General features: G+C 43.4%; 1 protein-coding gene across 1 annotated transcript in view; it reads right to left on the reverse strand.

Moving 5' to 3' along the window:
• Nucleotides 1-872: 872 nt before the first annotated feature.
• The window catches only part of LOC142391623 (Krueppel-like factor 7), a 44,001-nt gene continuing 20,551 nt past the window's right edge, over nucleotides 873-24,322 (reverse strand). Inside the window, exons 2-4 of the mRNA XM_075477534.1 lie at nucleotides 18,033-18,660; nucleotides 10,443-10,566; nucleotides 873-6,179 (exon numbers count right to left, since the gene is read on the reverse strand). Coding sequence (XP_075333649.1) covers nucleotides 6,128-6,179; nucleotides 10,443-10,566; nucleotides 18,033-18,660 — 804 coding nt within the window. The 3' untranslated portion in view covers nucleotides 873-6,127. The remainder of the gene's footprint in view (nucleotides 6,180-10,442; nucleotides 10,567-18,032; nucleotides 18,661-24,322) is intronic.

Here is a 24,322-nt window from a genome sequence, read left to right on the forward strand (position 1 = left end):
GTGAACTCACACAGCACCTCGTTTCCATCATATGGGATGAAAATGATGCTTGAAAAGCGCTCATGGGACGTGCGACCTTTCCTGAAAAATGACTCCATCGTTTATAATTTCATAATGTGCCTCTGCGTTTGACGTAGTAGGAGCTAGGTAGATAATATGCAGTCTGTCTGTAATTACAGATAAAAGAACATTAAGTTCGACAGATACATGTAAGCTTCTTGATGAGGGTGCCCATTTCAATTAGGGTGCATTGAATGAAACAAAAAACCTTATGGGAGTTTCTCACTGCCAGATGCAAGGAGAATTAATACACTGCATAGGGCCATTTACCGGGGAGTAATTACTCTCTAATTAGCCATTAGTTATTCGATTACCCTTTTATCAGCTAGTCATGGTCAAAAGGCAGGAATAGTGGATAAGTCATCACCTCGGTTGGTAACAGATGTAATTAACATGCTGTAGCTCCCTCGGAGGGAGACAACGGACGTGTGCATTCAGGCAAAGTGAAGGTATTCTGGCCTATTTCCTTCATTTGATCAAAAGGAAAGATAAACCAGAGGCCTTTTTATTCATCCAGGGGTGGTTTGCTGCAAATAGCAGAAACAGGAGGGGGTAAATTAAATTTTCCTGCCCTCTTTTACCTTGTTGGTTAGCATATTTTGTCTTTCAAACAGCAGCCAGTCTGTATAGGTGCTCCGGTCAGTAAACGAGAAGAGAAGCCAAAAGGAATGTACGCTGGACGCTCATTGTTAACAAACTGAATGGCTCTGTGATTGAGACTTGATAAGAAATCAGAAAATATTCAGTGCGATGATGGATGATTAGGTGCATATTGTTACAGGAAGAAACCACCATTAACATACCAGCCAAGAAGCATGAATACTCCATGCCAAACTGCTTCTACCATTTATTACACATAATTACATTCTTAAATAAAAACGATTCACCGAACAGTTCCTTGCATAGAGATATTACAATACCAATTTAAAAAAGGAATTATGAAACAAACCAGTAACAAAAATAAATCTTTCTCATTTTTCCATAATAAAGAACATTATCGTACCCATACATCATAATATACAAATGATAAATTTGAAACACTTTGTACAGAGAAAGAAAAGGAGAAAGACAACAGAGGAAAAAGGTGTGTAAGGGGGGTGAGGCAGAGGTGCTGGTGGGGCTGGGGAGGGAGGGAGGGAGGGAGGGGTCGGACAGAGGAGAGGAGTTGAAAGGGATCATATCTGGGTAAATGGAAGGAAGGGGGGGGAAAGGAGAGAAGAACAGGAGAGGGGAGCGATGAGAGAATGCTGGTAGAAAAAGGGGGGTGCGTTTGATTTAAAATTCAGACCTAGTGGAAACAGAGGTGGTGTCACACATAGTAATGCGTGTCTCTCCCCACCCCCCCACCCCGTCCTCAGCTGAGAGCAGGAGCTGCAGTCTCTGACTCTCGCAAGGAGGCATGAAAAACAGTAAAAAAAAACACACAAGGAGAATACACGTTTGTGTCTAGTTGTGAGTACGACGTGTTCGTGTATGTGCATGAATTTGTCTGCATGTGCCTGAATGCATTCGCGTGTCAACGGAGAATCTGCATGTATGTAGTTTTGCGTAGGTGTGTCTGCAGTGTATTTGAAACCATGAAAGCATGTATGCTTCGAGTATGTGTAATCTGTGCCTAAAAACAGCTACTATACAGACTTTGTGATCAGCGTGTCATCACCGGGGGTCGTTGTGTGGCGTGGAGTGTACAAGCGGGCAGAAAACATTAGATATGCCAGTGATTCTTTTTTTTTTTTCTTTTTTTCTTTCCAAAGAAATTCAGAGTGCAAATACAAACCGACAAAGAACACACAGGCACAGCAGAATTGACAATCATTCATTAAGATGACACAGGACTGAGCCGCATCCTCGGAGACGACGTGAAACAACCTTTCCCGGAAAACACATTCGCATCTGAAATCCTAATTCTGAGCTCCTGGTGCACACACGAAGAGAACAATTTGTTTACGTCGGCTCACAAGAGGAGTCGGACTAAATTCTAAACTGTCTTGTCACTGGGATATTCCCATTACATGGCTCCTTTGAGTGTAAAGGAACATGAGAAAAACATCATAATTAATCTTCAGTCCAATATCCTCGGCTGTTCCCACACATTCGCAACAGATGAATTTGACAAGAAGAGTGTCCCATTGAAATACTGAAACACACACATAGAGCTGCCATCGCTGACGCAGTTTTACCCCACAGGGTGAACTGCTATTCTTCATTTCATCTTTCACTTAGAGTGTCAGGCTAAGCATTAAAAACAAAACAAAAAATCATACAAATAAAAACAACAACAACAACAAACAAAAAAAAAACAGATCAGCAAACCTGTCTGTCAACCAAATCTCAAAAATGTTTGCTCTGTTGACGTCCTCTACCCATGCTCCTACATCTTGTGTGAATTGTTGGGTCTCCTTGAAAATAAAACCAGCGTTTTTTGTTTTTTTTTACTGTGTTCATCCCCCACCGACTTGCGAATTGAGGCCCGGATTTTCAGTCAGCTCAGTCGCCAGTGTAATGTTGCCGTTTTATGGTTCTGGAAGCCAGAGATGTGAACAGTTTCAACGTTTCTCATTCATACGATCCCAGCGTCATCCCGACTTTATCATATCATTCTTTGTGAGCAACAAGTTGGGTTTTGGAAAGCTGTATTTTACACCAAAGTATGATCCTTCCAAATCAAAACCAAGTTGGTTTGGTTAAGGAGATCCCCTGATACCAACTCGGTTAGGATGGACCGAATTTCCCTAATCAAATTGGTTAGGATTTGGAATTGTTCCTAATCCTAATCAAATTGATTCCTCATCCTCATCAGTGGGATATCCTATTCCAAACCAAGTTGTTTAGTATTAGGATTAAGAACCAACCAAGGGTTAGAAAAAGATCCTGATTTCTTCGAATCATCAGTCTCTTTTAAAAATTGATTGGTCAGATGCTTCAAATGACTCTTTTTGTCATACTGATTCAGTCATAAAACTTTGTCTGTTTAGTAATCGTATGGATTGGATTCAAGGGTGACGCTGACAATTGCACCGTCTAATTCTACAAGCCGAGCTGGTGAGATAAACCGATGAGCACGTGTTCACTATTGCCACAGCGCTGTTCTTTCTTGTGAGATCCCTTCATGTCCAAGGTTATCCTCATTGTGGTAGATACTGCTGATCATGAACGGGTTGAGTTTCTAAATGTCAGTGCCCAAAGCAAGATGACCCCTGAAATAGTGAGAGTTTGCATTTGAACTTTCTTAGCAAGAGGATGGACTATATGCATCAAGTCCAGACATTAAGGAAGAAGGCTGCCAACTTTACCTCAGCAAGACGAAAAGTTTTGTTTTACAACTTGGACATGAGTGCTTACAAGTTAATAGTATTAAGCTGTAAAATTTGGCATTTCTCCAGTGATCTCTGAGGGGTCTATCTGACTAGCTTTCAAATAAATCGTTCGGTGAGATACGTGTGAAAACCTCCAACTCTGGTTTTCCAGACAAAGTCTTGTGACCTACTCCTGCGGCGCCCCTCCAATTGTGGATTTGCTTGAAGCCTGATGAGTTCACAAAGAGGCTTTTTTTACTCTGGCAACTTAGTGGTTCAGCGAAGAAGTAATCCTTGTCCACACTGAAAAAGAATGAGTACACTGTTGATGTGAAACAGGACTTCATACGAAATCAACTTCTAGAGTTGCCGACAGATAGGATTGAGCTGGACTGCTTTGTACCTCACTTTGCCTCAAAGTATGGATTAAAAATAATGAAAAACACCTTGTTGTATATGCTCCCACTAAAATCTTTCGGTATCTTGACAATCTATTTCTGTCCGAGCTGCCTTTTTGACTCGTCTACACTTGTATACTCGTCCAACATGTATCTGCGGCTTTAAGACATTGTTTCGAAGAAGTGGGCTTTATTCGTCTTTGTTCTATCTGACAAGTCAGGTCACCACAGGATAAATGCTAATTCCATTTCTTGTGGAGTGAACGAACGTGTCTCTTTGTGCATGTGGGTTTTCACTCTGCTGCAGTTACACGAGCTGATGGGGCAGTTATCACTGCTGAGCGAGCAGATCCATCATCCCCTAACCCCTTTCAGCCACCCACTGGACATTTGCACTCACGTTGGTCCAAGAAAACCAGTTAAACGTCAAGTCCAATTAATCCAGTTATTCCAAGTCTGATCGTTCATTTCGAAAGTGAACAAAAAAAGAGAAAGACAAATGGTGTCTGGTATGATCTTACCCACCATTCCGAGTGTTTTTATGGGTCTGTCAACATGTTCAGGCTTGCAAACAGTTACATTCACATTGATTTTCTCTGGACGAGACCCGATTGATTAAATGCGCCTTCCAATGAGTCCTTCCATCAGGGTAAAAATCTGCATTCAGACACACACGCTGGTCAGGAAGTCAGCAGGAATGTTCACGGATGTGCATAGGGGCCGGATTCGAAGAGCTGTTGAATGCTGCTTTTTTCTTTTTTTTTTTTTTTTCTGAAATGAAGTCAGAGAGCTGTTATTTGGAAGAATTCTGCATGAGTGCATACCGCGGGCGGGACGGCCCTCGGTGCAGCAGCGAGTTGCGGTGCCAATCACTCTCAAAAGGCCGAAGAGATCATTTCAGGTGCACCCATTCGTTTTTTTTTCTGGTTTTTGTTTTTGCGCGCGGGATTCACTTTGCTTCGCTGCGTCCATTTTTCAGCGAGCTGGTCGAGGGCGTCTTTTAAGTGGTCTTCTTTCAAACAAATAGGAGGATCTTCTTAAAAACAATATAGCCTTTAAATACATAGTGATCCCATTTGTGTTCGGTGTGCTATCACAGTCAGCTAGCTGCTTCGACTTGTGCGTGTGGCTGTCCACGCTCACGTGGCGTGTGAAAGCCAGAGTTTGGTGAGTCCCACTGTGTCTCGGGGCAGCGGAACCTTTTTTTTGTTTGTTTGGTTGTTTTTTTTGTCTTTTTTTTTTTTCTTTTGTTACAAAACTTTGCAAAGAGTCAATTGTGCAACCGCTTTCTGGCAACGACTCTCGAGAGGCGAGATCGTTCAAAGGAGAAAACACTCGCAGGAGCCGCCTCGCATTTCTCAAGACACTGACAATCCAGGAGTCTTTCCCAGAGTAGATTGGCTGGTCTCGGTGGATGATGTTCATAAAGTAAGCTAGCCCCCTGGATGACCTCAATCAGTCTATGCATTACATCAGTCCAGCACATTCCCCTCTTTGAGTCTTTGAGTAATCCAACCCTAACCCTAACACTCTATTTAAACAAATGCTTCTCGTGTTATCAAAGCAGAGGGATTTAGATCAGGTGGCAGGCAGTCAAATTGTCATTTGTCCAGTTGAATAGATAATAAACCCTTTGGTGTATTGTAAAGGCTGTGGCAAAGTTTGAAGGAGTGAAAGTGAGTTTTCTGGCTGAGTTTAGTTACTGTTGGAAAGGAAACTGTTCTCTTCGAATCAGGGTGCTCTGTCAGAGGAGGAAGTCTCAAATGTACGTACAGCGGTTCTGCTGTCAGTACACAAAAAAATAACTGTACAGCCGGTCCAGTTAGGCATCTGCGTGCTCACTGGCACGCGGAGCACCGCTGCTTGAACAGGGCTGACATTTTGGAAGGGTTTCACAGAGGGACTGCTGCAAAAGCCACAGGGATGACAAAAAACAAAGAGCTGCCAACCGCAGGCACGCGTTCTCCCCCGCTCGTCATGTGGCATCCCCTCTGCGACGCATCTGAAGGGTGGGATGGAGCGCCTGCATCATCCATGCGACAACACAGGGAAACATTTGTGAGGCGGTGACCTGTCACCGAGGAACTATGGACCAAACGGTTGCGAGGTGAATGACGGGGCCACTTCGGATTGGTTGGTTTGTCTATCGTCAGCGTCCCTGTGCGGTTCCCCTTCCATCCAAGTCAGAATGTCCAAATCTGGCATTTTCTTTTTTTTCCTTTATTTTCCCCCCCCCCCGAGTCTATCCTGCCGTCTCTCTTTTACAACCATGTTGCTTTTTCCGCAGTCCTTCCTCCATCTTCTTCCACCACCCTGACTCCATCCTCTTCTTCCCTCTTCCTCCTCCGCTCCCGCTGACCTCTCCCAAACTGTTCAGATGTGCCTTTTCATGTGCAGCGCCAAGTGATCCGACCGCGAGAAACACCTGCAACCAAACAGAGAGGAAACAGAGAACAGCTTGTTTAGCTCGTTACCAATGCAAGGGGAACAAGTTTGTTTTGTCGATTGAGCTAAATGTTGCTGTTAGTTAGAGGGTGCTGAGCCACTAATGCACACGCAATTAGTATATGTGTAACTAATTCATAATCAGCATTTTCAGCAGCACTCCTAATGACTTCAGCTGCGCCATGAATAACTAGAGAGCCCCGCAGATGGATCTGTTGAAACACTGTAGGAGGAGGGGGAAAAAAAAAGAAAAAGCAGCATGCAAAACATGTGCTGTAAACCGACAGCTAAAGTAGATGAATCAAAGCCTCTCATCTGAATTCAGCCTTGTGGAATTACCGGGGTGTAGCTGCGAAGGGAAAAAAAATGAAATTGCCCTGGTCTTTTAAAAAAATGTTTTCTTTGTAAGCGAGGATTTTTCAAAATGCTTGTTGAAGATAATATTTATCAACCTTATCACCAGAAACTGACGTATAAATGCGTTCAGCCGGCGTTCTTCTGTATTCCCTGCATGCTCGTACAAACATGCAGACACGCTTTTTTTTTCAACATCCGCGTCCAGATCGGCGGGCTTGCTGCGGTAACGCAGTGGCGGCCATCACCGTGTGAAGTGCTTTCTTTGAGATAATTGGGAGTTGCGTGTTTTGGTGATTTGTGCGCAATATATCAGAAATATCAGAGAAGGGCGTTTGTTTCGGGGTGTAGTAAATAGGTCAATTTTTTTTTTTATTATATTTTTTGGGGCTTTTTGTGCCTTTAATTGATAGGACAGGTGGAGAGAGACAGGAAGCAGGGGGCAGAGAGAGGGGGAAGACATGCAGCAAATGGGCCATCCGGTGCGGGACTCGAACTGGGGTCAGCTGCAGCGAGGCCTGTAGCCTCTGTACATGGGGCGCCTGCTTAACCCACTACGCCACCGACCGCCCTAAATAGGTCAAATTTGATCATGTTGAGCAAAAGAAACAAAAAAAATCAGTAGGGAACAAAACATTTAAGATCATTTCTACTGTATGAAGTCAGCTGGTTTTGTTTATCATTTCTGTGGTTCATAGTCTTAGGACTAACCATTATAATTCTACCTGGTGGAAAATTGACGGAATTGACATCAAACACACATATAACCACACAGAAATATTCATTAAGAAACACTCAACATAAACGTTTCAATTTAAGTTTTTAGTTGGACTCCAAACTGGAAAAAAAAAAAAAAAGTTTAAACCTAAAACCATCAACACGTCTGCAGCTGTTGATTCCTCTTTTTCCCGAGACAGGAGCAACTGTCTGAGGTGTCTAGATGAGTCAGTGTTTGGCCAAGAGGGGGAGTTTACATGTGACAAGCCACAAGTCATCTGTCTTGCTGTCACACCTGTGAGTGTGTGTGTCACTCTGTACATGAACACACAAAAACACACATGTGGGGATGGATGAGCAGCTCCGGAGACATTCATCAGCTTGTGTGTGTGTGTGAGAGACAGATGGTAAAGTATGAGTCACGACTCGGGGGCACGACACCAGCTGGCACACCGTAGGTCTGTCTCCTCCCCACCTCCTCCTCCTCCCCCATCCTCAATCTTTCACCCCGACTTCTCTGTCTCCCCCGTTTCCCCTCTTCCTTCATCTCAGCAGGGTGCATGCGTGTGTTTGTGTGCTGGGGCTGGAGGGGCCGGGCGCCCTGTGACACATGACAGAGGTGGGCCCGAATTAGTGATGTGCCTGCAGGGGGGGGGTCTGGCAGTGGGGGGAGATGGGAAATCAAAGGGGAGGGATACTGTATTTACAGTCTGCCCAGCTGGGACCTGATTAAGTTGAATCTGCCTGGCCCGCTGTTCCATCACACACGCACGCACACGCAAAGACACAGTCTTATCGACATTAAGGCAAAGTACCCCAGGTGAAGAGGGATTTCTTTTTGTCCTTTCATAATGAACATATGCATGATTCAAGAGGTCACGCATTCGGTAACTTGCTGTATTGTGACCGATTTTCCACAGTGTCATTCTCCTTTTAAACACAGCGTACCGTGTATTGTTTGTACCATTTTTGACATTGAAATGACATCTTTGTTCGTTCCGAGCTTCATGAATAAACCAACACCGTTGCACGTAATCTTATAAAATGACCTAACTTAGTAAAACATTAACAAAACTCTAGTGTTAGGGTTAGGGTTAGGACTTCTTGTCAAGGACAAAGACAAAAGAATGAATAAATAGGTAAAAATTCAGTGTGATTTACTGAGCAAAACTATATGTATGTAGCAGTGAATATAAATAAAATATCGTGCTGTATTGTTTATTGTATATTTGACTGTCATTGACACTCAAATATTGAAATAAATGACAAATTACAAAAAAGATTATCCAAAAACTAAACAAGGCATTGAAATACATGACCCAATTCTATGTATTTGGCAAAGAATTAGAATTATAATTGAGTTGAAAAAATGTCAAATTTCACATTTTTAAGAATTAAAATTAGATTAAAAAATCAAATTTACAAAGAAAGCAAGCTTTTCGTAGGAGAAAATTAAAAAAAGTATTTTTCCAATATGAGAAATGTTCATCTTGTAATGAAATTTTTTTTTTATATACGACGACCAAGCAGAGAATGCAAGACATTTAACTCATTCAATCCTGATATATTTGTATGCGAAGGACAAACGGTAAAACACAAGGCGTGTACCTACTATATAGGCTGCGTTTTTGAGGACATTTTTACAAATGTGAAATAAGGCGACTTTAATAAAGTAACACCTTTAAAATGACCTCCTCACACAGGTCGCCATTGTGCACCATGTGAGCTGAATACTGCTCCGAGATCCCACAGGTGTCAGATCGAGGACAGAAGAGTGTCAAATAAAACAGGGCTGAAGATTTCGTCTTTTTGATCGTGAATGGTGAACGTCCAGTAGTTGATAGGGTTTTTTTGTCTGTGGAGCCTGGAACGTTTCACCGGGATTTGTGATTAAAAAAAAAAAGACCAGTCACAACAAAACCAAGCACCTACACCCAACTGATTGAGAACACACTCAGCAAATGGGAAGTGACAATTAAAGAGCTTGAGATCTAATAACTCTTTACAGACAACGGTGTAAAACCATCATCCCAGCTAGGGTACTGTTACAGTTTACGAAATGATTGTGTTTAACTGATCCTGCACTGGAAAAAATGCCCCTCCAAAAATAAGTAAGAAAAACCATAAATACAAGATGTTTTTGCTTGAAATAAGCAAAAAAAACTGCCAATGGAACTAGTGAAAATCGGCTTGTCAAGATTTCTTGAAATAAGATGTGATATTTAGGACTTTTGAGATAAAAGTGATCTTGAAATTAGCTTAAAAACCTCTTCAAATGTAAAAAAAAAAAAGCTTGTTTCATATGATATGTGACTCAAAACATTTAGTTTTCAAGACTTTTTCATTTAACAAGATATTCAAGATATTCAAGATGTATTGTCTACAAACAAGTCCCTATATCTGGCTGAAATAGTACTTGTTAGGCAGTTGTGTCTTATATTAAGTGTAATGAGATATTTTGACTAGAAATGAGACAAATATACTTGGTAAGACTTAGATTTTTTTTCCAGTGTGTGTTTGTGGGAGTTTCTCCAATTCTGGGCCAGCCACAGTGATCTGTATTTTTGCTTCAGGTGGCCTGAGAATTCAACTGCTTCTTTGTCCTCCAAACACCCAACACATGAAATTAGATGCTAATTTCAATCAAGGAAACCTTTTCGAAACCATTTGTAAGCTTAACTAATGACCCCTCTGCCTGGACAAAGTCTCGATTTACAGCCCCGGAAAAAAATTCAGATTAATGTTCCAAAAAGTTACTCGTGACAGCGCTAATGTGTTCGACACTCATCGTGCGCCTCTGTCCCAGTGTGGCGAGGCAGCCTCCAAAATCAAGGCTATGTATCACCGTGTGAGAAGACTCCGCGATTAATATGCAGCACCGGGCCTAATGCGAGCAGAGTGAGCACCCTTTGGATTCTCACAGGGACACGGAGCAAGTTGGGCGAGTTGCAGAGAAGCAGGCATTAGTAATCCTGACAGCATGCTTTCAAACTGGGTCAGTACCAAACACGTTTTGGGTGTGTTGCGAACATCTTGTGAAGCACTTCTGTACTACTCTGCACTGTGTAACAAAGAAAAACGCAGTATTTCAAATAAATAGACTTGGAGAAGCGGAGGAAAAACATATCAGACAGAAGGAAGAGGCAGGAGGGGGGGGGGTGTTTTGACAGACCTGTCACAGTGGTTGCACTTAAAAGGCTTGGCGCCGGTGTGTTTGCGGTAGTGCCTCGTCAGCTCGTCGCTCCTGGCGAATCGCCACTCGCAGCCCTCCCATGAGCACTTGTACGGCTTCTCACCTGAGGCATGAAAAAAAAACACACACTCAAACACCACTTTAATCACTTACAAACCAATCACATTCTTATTTTGTCCGCACTCCTCCGTTGAACCCTGACCTCAAATATCAGGTGCCTTTTCGTTAAGTCGGCAGCATTTTGCAGAGTTAAGAGTGTCCTTTTTGTGTTTATGAGTCATTTCAGCTGTATTTCACTGATAAAGATCCCCATGCCTCACACGTCACTTTTCCCCTCTTTTCGGGACTGAAACGAGAGCAATGCAATGTTTAACTGGAATGGAGAAGCTCCCACTGGCCTCCAATCTTGCTGAACACGCAGAAGACAAGTGGAGGGCCGAGAGAAGTGGAGCGAGAGAAGAAGCAAGGAGGGAGGGGGATTTGAGGCAAGGTGGGTGAGAGGCTGAGAAGAGGAGCTGAGACCAGGAGAGAGGTAAGTGGAGTGGGAGAGAAGTGTGGGAGAAGTGGATTAAGGCAGAGGAGGCTGCAGATATGCCGGCAGGGGAGGGGGTTGGTGATAATTAGGCCAGTCACATAATGGCCGAGGAAGCCACAGACTGCCAGCTGCGTCCAGCTCCGAAGATGTCACCTGCATCAGTCACATCCCATCTGGACTGCTGCTCATGGTTGAATACAGACACTCTGACCAGCTCTGCTTGAGTGATTTGGGCACAAGCACTGGCTTAATTCACTGAATGTGATTATCAAAGGGGACACAATCAATGGATCAACTGCTTTGTGAAGACAGTCAAGATTAAGAAGAGTGCTTATCTGAAGATAGTAAGGGTTTTGTGGCATTATCTATACCGAGTGTTTGGAAAAATCGAAAGAATACGGGCAGAAAAATCAAAGACAGATGTTCAAATGTCACAAACAGGCACTGCGGTTCCGTGGCAAAGTTGACCTAAAATGCAAAGCAGGCCAAAACAAATGAGAAGAAGATGCAAATCTCTCTGAATCACTTCTTGTCGAGGAGGAGCCATGTTACAGAGTGCTCTATTATCAGGAACCAAACATGTTAGTAAGGTGGGAAACAGAGATGCAGCAGATACCAGCACTGATGTGCAGATGAATAAAAAGTGATAAGAAAGTAACCTCCTGTCAGCACTCGCGAGATTACAAAAACTCTAAAAATGTTTGATAGCATAATTTTGACCTAAGTAAATTATTTCAGCGTCACCTAAATTGATATAAAAGTGATCATTTTAGATAAAATCATAGTTCTGACATTGTTTTTCTCGTCAACAAGGTATAGAATTTGAAGAATTAGCCATGTCCTCATAGTGAAAATGTATCCCAGCAAACTGCCTCACTTCCCCGAAACATCCGGCTCTGGCCAATGAAATTCCCGGGAGGTAGGGATGCCTGAGTGTGTTGCCTAGCAATGGTAGCAAGGAAGAGTGGTGGAGTGGGGTGGGGTGAGGGGGGGGGGGTTGCGGTGAAACATGAGGAGGCAGTAGTCGGTGCAGCTGGCTGGATCTGGCAACGGCACGCCGCCATGCCACCGGCCAATTACTGAGCACGCTGGCAGAGCACGGAGGCAGTTGCCTAGCGACGATAACCGTAGAGCTGTACAGGGCAAGAGGCAGAGGGGGGAGTAGGGGAAGGGAGGGGAGAGTGGGCCGCGGTGATGATGGTGGTGGTAGTGGTGGTGCAGGAGGAGGAGAAGCGGGGGGGGGGGGGGGGGGGGGGCACTAAGAGACCAGAGCCTGCAGCAGTACATAAGCACTCAGCTACCGACTCCTCCAACGATACACTGCCCACGTTGCCTAGCAACCTCCACCCCCCTCCCCTTCCTCCTCCTCCGCTCTCCTCTCCCTCAAGATGCCCTCATGCAAACAGGCAAGTAAAGCAGGTACACACTTCCCTTCACAAACACATACTCTCATACTTTCCAGGCTGGGAAGGCTACTTTGGAGAAAGAAAAAAAAACAAAAAACAGTGTCACACACAGTTTTAAATGGCAATCAGCAACCTAATCCACCGGATTTGCCTGAATTCAGAAGAATAATCTGATTATGTTCTGTTACTTATGGATTACTTTGCCAGTAAAACATATAATGTAGATTATAAAGCTAAGTGGATTATTAGCTCTGATTTACAGAATCAGGATTGTGGATTTTTTTTTTCCTGTTTTTCTAATTCTACTCAATGAGAACCCTATTCGCTGCCTTACTCCCACTATTCATTTACTTCAGGAAAAAAACGTGCAATCAAAATCGCTTTTTCTCCTGAAAAACATATTTCCCATCCGTAATCTGATAACTGGGTGTTTCCTGAGTCATTGTAATCCCATTATGTGTAATCTGTTACTTCCGAATGCTCTCACTCGCAGACTCGCAGACACACGCTCGCTCCAGCCTCTCAGGTGCCAGCATTGGAAGTTAATTACATTCCCTCCATTAGCCGGAGCCGAAGCAGGGCATCCGGGTCTCTGAGGTCATTACAGAGACTCTTGGACAGGCCCTTGCCCACAGCTAGCACCGCACGCTTGGAGATGAGTGAGAAAAAAGACAAATAGGCGAAAAGGGAGAGATGAGAGATGGAGGAAGTGATAGAGAATTATGTTAGAGAGACATGAGAATGATGAAATTGTAGGGGGGAGATCAGTGCATACAGAAATGTTTACAGAAAGAACATAGATAGTTTGGTTTAGTCAGATTTTAGCTGTAAAGTCTAACAAAGATATAATCAAAGATATGTGCAATATTATTTGAAAAAAAGCTGAACAAATCATTTAGCCCTTAAAAAGGCAGCGGTAACTATGAGCAGGAAAAAGAGGAATACATACAGAGTAGTGGTGTACTAGGGTTAAGACCGAAGGAGAGAGGAAGGGAGCAAGATTCTCAGAAAACTAACAAGGAGCAGAGGGAACGAGAGAGAGAGAGAGACAGAAGGCAGAATAACCCGACAGTCCTCGTGTTTTACCCTGCCCAAAATCTAATTGTACCATTTCTTATCTACCATAAGCCTATTCACAAAAAGCTCTACAGGGCACTGTCATTTCAACTCAGCCCGTCTAATTCCAGATTAAATCGCAGTCTTTTTCTCCGTCAGTAATTTATGGAAATAACAACTAAGAAAAAGAGGATTTGAGTAATGACATCTTTAAACTTGTCAGGATAATGGTGAATGAGGAAGCCTGTGGCACTGCTGTCTTTTTTTCTGAAGAGGGTCGCTCCACTGTACCTCCCCCATTCCCATTTTCTGTCTTCATTTACTCTTTGTTTCACTCCGCGTCACTCTTGCCTTCTTGTTCTTCTTCGGCTTTTGAGCTTCCTTTTGTCACTTTGAGTCAACTCAGTGTCGTCGCGCCCCCCTCCCCTTCATCATTCTACCTTGCTGGTCTGAACAACAAGACAGATGTTCCTTCTCTATGCTTTTATGTTAAAGCACGTAAAGTGACACTGGCAGGGGGGGGGGGGGTTGTCTCCTGAGAGAATCTTGTTCTTTATATGGAAGGTATAGCACACCCATTAAACGATTATGATGTGCATTTTCCATACGTTTCTTGGATATAGAATGAAAAGGAATGTCACGTTAACCGAAGGACGTCACTTTAATCTGACAAGGGTCATCTTTTTCTAAGAGTGTTGAGGGGTGCAGTGCAATAAACGCCTAAGTAATAAGGCCATTATTAACAAGGAAGCAAATCGTAGCCAAAGTCATTTATCAAGCAAAATGCGTTTATGTCTGTTTGATATTTTAAGTATGCAGTAGAATAGGAGGATGTCACCTGTGGGCTATGAGAAGAAGCTGAAATGTCGGTTTGAACAAGAAAGACCCATAAGCACTAAAAAGTACAGTCTTTAAATACAGTTTGCTGTAATTTACCTTGGGATACAGTAGTGGGGAACCCCAAAAAATTTCAACACAACCTTTTCCACCATCCTGCATTGGTTATGGTGACAGACCCGACCTACTATAGCCCCAATCTTCATGCCTTATGGTCCTAGCAGTAAACTACCATTACATTGTTTGCAATGTTGATATGGGACACCAGCTAGCAAAGCCACATCAAACAGACAATCGTGACACAGCAGTCTCCGGAGCAGTGAATTCTAGTATTTTGGGTACAAAGTAGGTGATGAAGTACAGTGACTGACGATAATATCTCAAAAATAGCTTTCTTACTTCAGGCTAATCTGCTAGCTTGCAGGCACGACTGGCCAACTAGCCCCATCACATGGTAAACCATGAAATCTGTTAGATTTTTTGGTGATAGTCATTGTGATTTTCAAGCCAACATAGTGCATTTCAGCGGAAGATTTGATATACCCATTGTTTATCGCTTCTTCTAATGTGGAGGGCGGGGGGGACTCAGGACTCTGTAAGCTAAAAAAAGTAAATGTAATTCTTATATACAGCAACCACCTTATGTGACGAGGCTCACGCGTTTCATAATAGATTTGCAAGCTCTCACGACACTGTGCTACGAAGTAGAGCCCAATCAGCTGCTCAAACTTTTTAGCTCGGTTCATCTTCAGAAGCCTCCTGTCCAGAAGCTAAAAAAAACAAAAAAACATCAATGATACACTGAACCTTTATAGGAGCTCTCATCAACAGATATGAATAAGATAGAGCTGCACTTTATTCTTTGTTGGCGAGTTTGATGGGGTGACCAGCTCAAATTCATTTGAAGCATCAATCTAAATTGGAACATTTTTGCTAAATGTTTTTCTGATCCTTTTGATCAGTCACCAAATTTAAGCACAGGTGACATAAGACGATGCTTCCTTGGAGCTTCTTTTTTTTTAGCCTTCATGTCCACTCCTCTTATTTGTATTTATTGCAGGACAGCACAAGTGGTGCTGGTCTCCCAGAGCTAGCCTGGTTGGCCTGGAGTTGAAATCCCAGCAGCTGCACACATGCCACACTGGGGAAATCAATGATGGCATGTCTGTGGCCTTTGTAGCAGTCCTGCTGATGCCTGTGCAACACGGAGGGTGTGATCACACATACAGTGTGTTTCTATTATTCTCAACATGCAGAGGTTGACAAGTTGAATTTTTTTCAAATTCACACCCATCAAAATACGAGCGCACACATGTCGCGTCTTTGCAGGACAGCTTTGGTGATCTGTCGACTTGAACAGAGGATAAATTTAGATGGTGGGGGGAGAAAAAAAAAATCTAATTTGAGTAACTTCATTTAACATGATGGACGTTTTTTTTTTTTGCTGTATCCCCCCCCTGGTTAAAAGAAACAGCTGGATGTATCACATGTCAATATTCATCTCATTATACCCCCGAGCGCCTCCCTCAGAGGGGGTTTAGAGGCCAGAGCAGCTAAGCTCAATTACTTCCAGAATTTAAGAAAAAAAAATAACCACTGCTGTCACCTTCAAAACCAAACCAAAAGAGGCAACACACACGAGCGCAAAATAAACGCCCCAGTCACGTTTGGTGCGAATGAGACTTAAAGGTGCTCAGCTGTGAGCATGCTAATTAATAACGGCAAAAAACCAACAGCGGCTACGCTTCTTTTTTCTTTCTGAACAGAGTGAGCTAACGCCCATACCGTATTAAACGGTAACATTTAAAACACGTTTTTCTCCTGGTCTTAGTTATCATCGTGTTAACCCCTCCGGCAAAAAATCAGACAGTCTCCAAAACCTCGGACGGACAAACGGTGACCCAGACTTATAGAAAACACAAAGAGGACGGGAGGGCCCCCGATATAAAGCGGGGAAATGGCGGCCTATCCAGGTCAATCCATCCATCACCGTGCAGTTACTCAGACAGAGGACAGCTCCCTGACAGAGGTCTGAGTGGTTTGGGATTGAGATGGAGGAGTGGGAGAGTTATAGCTTCTATACCCTCCCTCCCCGCCCCCTTACTTCTTGAGAGGAACCTTGACAAGGAGGACCTGCCCTGGTTTGGTACAGAGAAGTGCTTAGGTAGAAAGAGTGCGATAAGAGAAGTGGATTTTCTTAAAATCATCACCTTTTTTTTTAATCTACCATTGCGATATTTCCTTCTGGAACAGAGCCAGTTCTGTGATTACAGAGCTGTATCTTTTTACATTTCTTATCTTGTGCATTTTGTTCCCCGAAGCAGGTTAGATTTTGCTCAATTATCTCAAGTCAGGTTATCGTAGGTTTGGGCAAACCTGAACCGTTGGAGGGATAGGTGCGATAAGTGGGCGGATTGATCTCGCTCATAAAAACCATTTAGAGATAGCGCCGGACGCCACTTAATTTTGGAGAGAGCCAATATTTCACATTTCATCGTTAGACAAATGCTTAAATTGTTATTTTACATCATATACTGAAATATAATTGACTAGACAATATTCAACACGCTGTACAAAGAGGTAAGGCTTGGACTATAACTGGTACCAAAAAAAAAAAAGGTTCAGGAAAAAAAACAGGGCTAATTCAAAGACATGAAGCGAATGAGTGTGTGACAGCTCACGGTAGAAAAAAACGGGCAGAAACAGGAATCAAATAGAACCAAAACCAAAAGCTCTGCTGGCAAGGAAGCCAGAAATAGATAACCGAATAGAATAATGAATTGGATTATTAAATAGGAAAAAAAAAAAAATTACTGGTCTAGTATACTGGCATGCTCTCACTTTTAGGATGCTTTAGTTTGGATGTATTCATATAAAGCATGCATAGATGTAACGTCCAAACATCGGTATTGGCCGATATTTCAGTTTCTTTCCTGGACTCAACCTATCGACAATCTGGATAACATGGCAGAACGATATTTAACTTATATCATATTTATTCACATTCAATTTGGCTGGGCAGAGGACAACAACAAAAAAAAGGTAAGCCATGTAAACATCGCAAAGTAATTGAGTTGATTGTGGTTTAATAGACACAAAGTTGTTTTTCTATTCATGTAAAAGGTTTTTTTTTAAAAAACATTTTGATCAATTGATTTGTGCTCACTTAAAGGTAGCAAGATGAAGAAGTGAAATACTTTCAATCTCCTCAGTTATTTCTCAGTTTGTAAGTTTCATGTTCTCAACTACGAAAAAACTACCACTTATGAGTGGCATGCAGTGTCGTGAGAATGAATTCAACTCTGGTCCACTTCAAACAACTTCAAACTACAGTTAAACACCAAACGGAGAGCAACAAACGCAATCACTTATAGGTGAAGTTGCTTTTTTTTTGCCTTGTACGGGGTCACCGATTTTAATATGAATGAAGGACAAGTCTGAAAAGTCTGCGGCTATGCAGACTCAGAAAGGGCGCACATGTTTCGCGACAATCCCCTGTGAACTTGAGTATCCTAGGCCCTGAGTCACCATGCGCAAAGTCTGGGAATATATTAGTGTGAGGTCTGGAATTGGGCCAAACTATCTGAAAGGGTTGGAACTTATTTTCGAGAAAACAGCTGATGAATAAAATCCGAAATACTATCTTAAGTGCTCCATATACTACCGTTGCTTCTTTTCCTAATGATAATGAAACAAGTGCTACAAACTATATTCAAGGCTTTGACTTATTCTCACCTGTGTGTGTCCTCTGATGGGCCTTCAGGTGGGAGCTCTTGGTGTACACCTTTCTGCAGCCGTTGAACTGGCAACGGTGGATTCTTTTCTTGTTCTCTGGTAGCTCTCCAACCCCGATCACACAAGCGGCCCCTTCTTCCTCGTCCTTCATCCGGACAGGAAGCGCATGCCCCGCCACCAGCCGGGCTGCGCTAAGCCCCACTTTCCTGGCCACCAGCTTCAAGGTGAGTGTCCCGTCGGCTGAGGCTGTGAGTGTCTGGTTGGGTTTGACGAGGTGTCGGCCCAGTTCTGGCGATGACGGGGGAGTCAAGGAAGTGACGGCACTCAGTTGGGCTTGATGGACCCCCTCCATTCCCTCTATGTTTTCTGGCCCCTGTCCTTTGGGTTTGAGGTCTCTTGTCACTGCCCCGGAGGAGGGTAAGTTCTTCCGTGTAGGGAACAGGATCATTGGCGGTGGGCTCGGAGGTTCAGGGAGGCTAGGCAGGCTGGGGAGCAGCGTGTCTGACAGCTCTTCCTCTCCGTCCTCCTTAAGGTAGGCTGGAGTAAGCAGGCCGTCCAGGTCTTGGTCAAATAGCTCTGAGAGACGCTTGGGCTCTGTCTGCAGATAACGTTCCAATTCCAGGCAGGTCTACCGGAGAGAAATTGGAAGAAAACACTTGATTTAGATTCAGTTCAGGCAAGTTCACACATTTGGGCCTCTGCACTAAAGATGCCCATTCTCACCCTCAAATCCCACTTGACGGTTTCAACAGCCCTCAGATCATCTGATCTGCCTTTACACGCTGTGGAGAGAAAATCTGCATGGTGCCATCCTCTCACCCAGGCAGACAACTTTGCAGCTCTGCACAGCTGTCACATGCACACATATACACACAGATAGCCACCAAGACAGCCAGTATTGCCTGGCAACTCTGGCAAGACGGCTGATTAAACCCTGATTGATTGCAACCATCGCAGCGCGGAACAAAAGCGAGGCAAGTGGATAACAGGCGGAGAAGTCCTAAACTGTACAGAACTCCTATCAAACAACATTTTATGGAGCTTTGACAAACCATGTGTGCACCGGCTTCCACTGAGCCAAGATAGGAAGATTTATTCAGCTGTAGTTATGGTCTGCTTCATCCCTATTACTCCAAACACCTCTCCCCGCGGAGGGCAAATAAAAGGCTGCATCCCCGTTTTGTGTGAACTGGCATCCTGAGAAGTCTATTACTTTTACAACAAGCTGGCAAGCTTCTGAGACGAGAGGAGCCGGTCAGGGGAAGAGACGCTCCGTGTCCAAGGATGAAGCCGTTATGTTTGAACGGACGGCGCCAGTTTGATCCCAGGGATCGTTGCGTTTCGCTTGTTGCCACTAACCTATTTTGACAGCTGAGATGGAGGCTAGCGGCTCCACTGGGCGCGTGCAACTCGCCACTTCGTTTGTGTGTAAATAGGCACTGACAGACAGAGTAGCTAGTTCCATTATCAGGAATAAGGCTGCACAGACTGAACACATCAGAGACACTTACAGTCTTACAACCCCCCCCCCCCCCCCCCCCATTCCTTGTTTGCACCTTCTAAAAATAAAGCCACACTTTTTTTTTCTAAAAGAGGGGGGGGGGTCTGTTGCTAAGAGAGTGAGATTTCTCGTCAAAGTAATTTTCTTCTAGGAACATAGAGAGGGATTTTGAGTGTTTTCGTACTGACACCGAATTAAAAAGCTGCTCAAGACCAAATCTATAGTGTGAAAGGAATAAAAAGCACTGTCCTCCCTACACTGTACGCCTTCATGTCTTTCTCTGTGATGATTTAAAGACCAACTTATTTAATGTAGTAGAGTGTCTGAGTGGTCTTCTCTGATTCTTCATTGGCTTTGACAATGAGTTGCGAATCAAATGAGAGGGATTTTTCCCTGTTCGTTCCCTTTTTCAGACTATAATCAAAGAGTGAAGGTGTGGGGACACGACAAATGGAAGAGCATGTGAGCCATAGAGAAACACCCGTCTGCTCTGTTCACACAATTATCTGCAGTATCTTTCAACCGCCACTGCCCACCTTTTCACATCACCCTTTTAGGGCAATTCTACCTCAACCCAGATCGATTTTTCTAAATTCAGCCTTTTCCTTTGCTCTTCCTTTTCCTCATTGTCATCTTCTCGTCTACCAAGGTAAGGGCTAATTGTCTTCTTAAACCAGCCAGTTGAGGGAGACTTTATTCAGCAAAGCGCTGAGGACTGCAAACCGAGGTGTGTGCGAGGTGGTTCAAGGGAGCAAAAAAGGGGAGGATGGAAAGGGATAAGTGAGAACGGGGCTGGAGTGATAGGCAAAGATGAAGAAGAGGGAAGAGGGGGGAGGAGGGATGATGGAAGGACAAGGTGAAGGAGGCAGGATAGGGGAGAGTGAAGGAAGGACTTGACTTCATTTCCACCGTGGGGGGTGAATCCTTTTTGGAAGTGTGACATTTGGCGTAACAGGATCCTGTCAGCGGGCAAGCCACAGGCCCCACACACACACACACACATGCAGAAACGGGGTTCGTGCACACTAAATGTTAGGTTACGACCCACAGCGATGTGCGAGGATGTTGTGTGTGACATGGCGTGAGATGGAGAGCGCATCAGTAACGGGCATGCGGTGTGAATATAAGTGTGCGTGCATACAGGACAAGAGACGTTGACAAAGTAAGAAAGATGAAAGGGGCTCCAGGTGAGTCGGTGGCAGGTACGACACAGTTTATCGTGAGCTCTGTCTATTTCTTCTTTTGTTCATCACTACATCAAGACCCTTCCCCCTTTCTTCCTCCCTTCCTTCCTCCTCCTCCCCCAGGTGGTGACATTAACATTGTTGGAGAGAAGGTCATGCAGCTGATCAGCAGTTCCTGTGTGCACAGCACTGAGTGGTGTGGGTGTATGTACTGTATGTGGCTTGCGTGTAATTATGCAAGTTTGCGGGTGTATGCACATAATTTGGCAAGTGTATGTGTATGTGTGTGTAATTATGCCACTCTATGTGCAATTATGCTGCTCTTGTGTTCGTGTTTGTGCGAACACCTACGCACATGCATAAACACGCCGGTCTCGTAGCCTCGAGTGAGTGACGTGCATCTGCAAGTGTGTGCGTGTAGGCAAGCAATCAAGAGCCAGAAGTATGACACCAGAAGCCAAGCTCGCTTCAAGTCCATTTGGACAAACGCCGATCTGGACAGCCAACATCAGTTGGCTCCACACAAAGCCAGGGTCCATTTCCTAAAGGCCTTTCAGGAAGATTCCTTCATGCCAGCCAAGATAAGCTGAGACAATCCAGCGGCTGGTACAGCAGCCCCACCTTCGCTGCCAAATTCCCAAAAAGAAAGGAATCTCATCAGTGGCGCACAGCGGTCCTAGGTTTTCACCTATTAAAACTGCATGCATCAAATGCAAGCTTCTTCCTTTCAAACCTGGTGCAAGCCAAGCAAATTTTTTTTTCCAAATATGTACCATGTACTAAGACAAACGAGAAAGTCAACATGTAACGATTTATAACAATTACAATGTTGTCGAGTTTTTGAGAAAACACAGATTTTAAAAAGTTGTTTTCAAGCTATGCTCTTAAAATAGTCTTCTTTTTTTTTTTTTTTTTTAAAGGTACATCTGAGGGTTTCTTGGGTTAAATTTGCTCAAACAGCCAGCAGGGGAGACTGATAAAAAAAGACACCCTGGCAAACATTTTTCTAAGGAACTCATAGTCTCAACAGCTTGTTTCAACTCTCCCATTGTTTTCATTTTGTAAACTGTGTCAAAGCCCTCTTCTGAGCTCGCACAGGGAATTAATTTGAAGGAAGGAAGGGTCGTCTCAAATCTAACACGCTCAGTTGTCCACTTACGAGAAACGACGATGGCAGTGTATGACGACGATTGTCATCCTGGCTGCCGCATTTTGTTTATATCCACATACATAATTATAACTTGAAGATGACAACACCACAAGAAACATTTGTCCTGATAAAGGATCTCTCACTCTAGCTAGCTAGCATTAGCATCATGAATTTGAAGATTTATTCAGGCAGAAAAACACTTATCTCGCAGTAAAGGAATAAATGCTGTGGAGCCAACGTTTTTTGGGGGGAAAATATGGTATTCCAACCTAGTTGTCAGGCTGCATAGTGCATTAGTGTGCAGATACGCAGTCATATGCATCGTGGTAATCCTAAATGCTTAAGCTTGAAACATTTCTTTTAAAGCTTTTTCTTCGTTTTGAGGCCTTGCAAATGCACATCTACAGGTCATGACATTTTGGAGGCAGTGTCAGAAATATGTGTAACGACCTGAGCCGTGGGCTGGTTTTGGTTGAGCTGGCGCTGTTGTTGGTGCTCCTGTTTCGCTCTGCGGTAGAAAAATGTGAACAAAGATCTGCTTTGCGATGAAAATGAACATTGTTTTTTTGTGTTTTTTTTTGCTATTCATTGTTTTTGGTGCTTTTTCCTCTTTGTTGCAAAATTTGTGGTGATCAGCCCCTCTCGGCTCACACCAACTCAGCCAATCGGAATTCGCTCCACACGTCAATAGCATAATGTCTCAAGTCTATGCACTGTTAGCTTCTTTCTGTCCATCTGCATTGAAAACGTACCCATCTGCAAGGGATGAGAGCAACTCAGGAGTTATGAAACAACAGGCTTAGTTTTGGCTCTTCAAGACGTTTCACCTCTAATCCAAGTTAAGGAGTAGGGAGTTCAAGACATTCAAACCGATCTGGGATCATTCACACCATGACATTAATCAAGGTGGGAATGGTCGTGAAAATTGCCCGACAAGGGATGTCAAGCATCACCAGCTAGAATGGCTGGAAATGATTCAAAAAAGTGTCGCCAAAATGTGTAGTGTATGATCAACACTTGCTGGTATGCACTATGCAACAGACTGTATTGTCAGCTATAAGCACTTATTTCTTCTTTTTCGAGGAAAACCAAATTTCTAATGGCCACCGATTAAGCCAATCTTATGACAGGGCTCACAGTGAAAAGCCCACCAGACCACAGCGCAAAGGCAAAGCGATCAAGAAAAAAAAACAAAAAAACAAAGCTGATGTTTTAGCTTGTCATAGCAGAAAATTAAAACACTGGTGTTACTAATAACTTTAATAACGGCTTGGTTCCACTGAAGTGTAGCAACAAGCAGTGTGACGGCGACTCATCAGCTCCCTGAACCTGAAGAAGCAAAATGGAATTCAGTCATCATTAATTTCACTTTGCACTCTTTAACATGTCAAAGTGTCATAGATAAAAAAAAAAAAAAAGTCTACCGGGATAAATCAAGAAGTGCCGGGTGCAAGAAAACTATTTTGACCTTTTTGCTCATCACCTGTCACTTTTCTGGTTATGTCAGGTAATGTCTCATGTAATTGGTCGAGCAGTGAAAGGTTACAACTAAATCAGATTGAAATAGATACTGACTGATATTCGAGCGCAGCTGCGAGGCACGGAAGCTGACAGAAAGGTGCACGATCGTTGCTTTCTCTGCATACGATTGGGATAAATGTCTGGTGATTTGGATTTCTTGCATCAACATGTATTCTCGCTGCAGGGCTACAATTAAAGATAAGTGACTCTAAAAAAAAATAAAAAACTCCAAAGTGGGTTCATTCCACGGCGCTCCGTGTTTGATGGAACAGCCGATGTCTTTTCTGGCTCCAGCCGATGAGCGGAGCTCAACAGCACCCAGATAATTAATGTGATGATTTTCAGCCGTGGTGCAAAACTTCAGTCAGCCGCCGTGCATGACCAAAATTCATTTGAATTATTTGGCTGCACCTTGATTAAGACAAGGCAAATAATAGCTTTGCGGGCGAAAAAAAAAGTCTAATCTATAATGAAATGCTACTCTGGAACTCGGGCTTTTAGGTCTGTCTGTGATTCAAACATTTTAAAAGTGTGCAGTTTACTCAGTAGGGTGCACCCTACGTTTTTTCCCATGCAGTATGCGCTATTTATGTTCCTGCTCTTGAATAAACATACGTTCTATTTGTGGAAGAATAAGTGAGAGCGCTCTTTTCTTTATCTGATCTTCATATATTTGCATCGTCTTTAAACCAGTGTCTATAAATATTTAAACAGAAAATGCTGTAGAAACAAAACAAGCATGACCCATGAAAAAAATGCAATATGTTGACCTCATGCTTGAAACATCCACACACACACACACACACACACACACACACACACACACACACACACACACGCACACACACACACGCATACACACACACCTGGAATCGCAAATAAAATACACACCTCAGGTTAGTGAGGCTTAAAATACAGCAGGTGTGACAATTAT

This window comes from Odontesthes bonariensis, chromosome 11 (assembly GCF_027942865.1).
Source record: "Odontesthes bonariensis isolate fOdoBon6 chromosome 11, fOdoBon6.hap1, whole genome shotgun sequence".
Classification (NCBI taxonomy): domain Eukaryota; kingdom Metazoa; phylum Chordata; class Actinopteri; order Atheriniformes; family Atherinopsidae; genus Odontesthes; species Odontesthes bonariensis.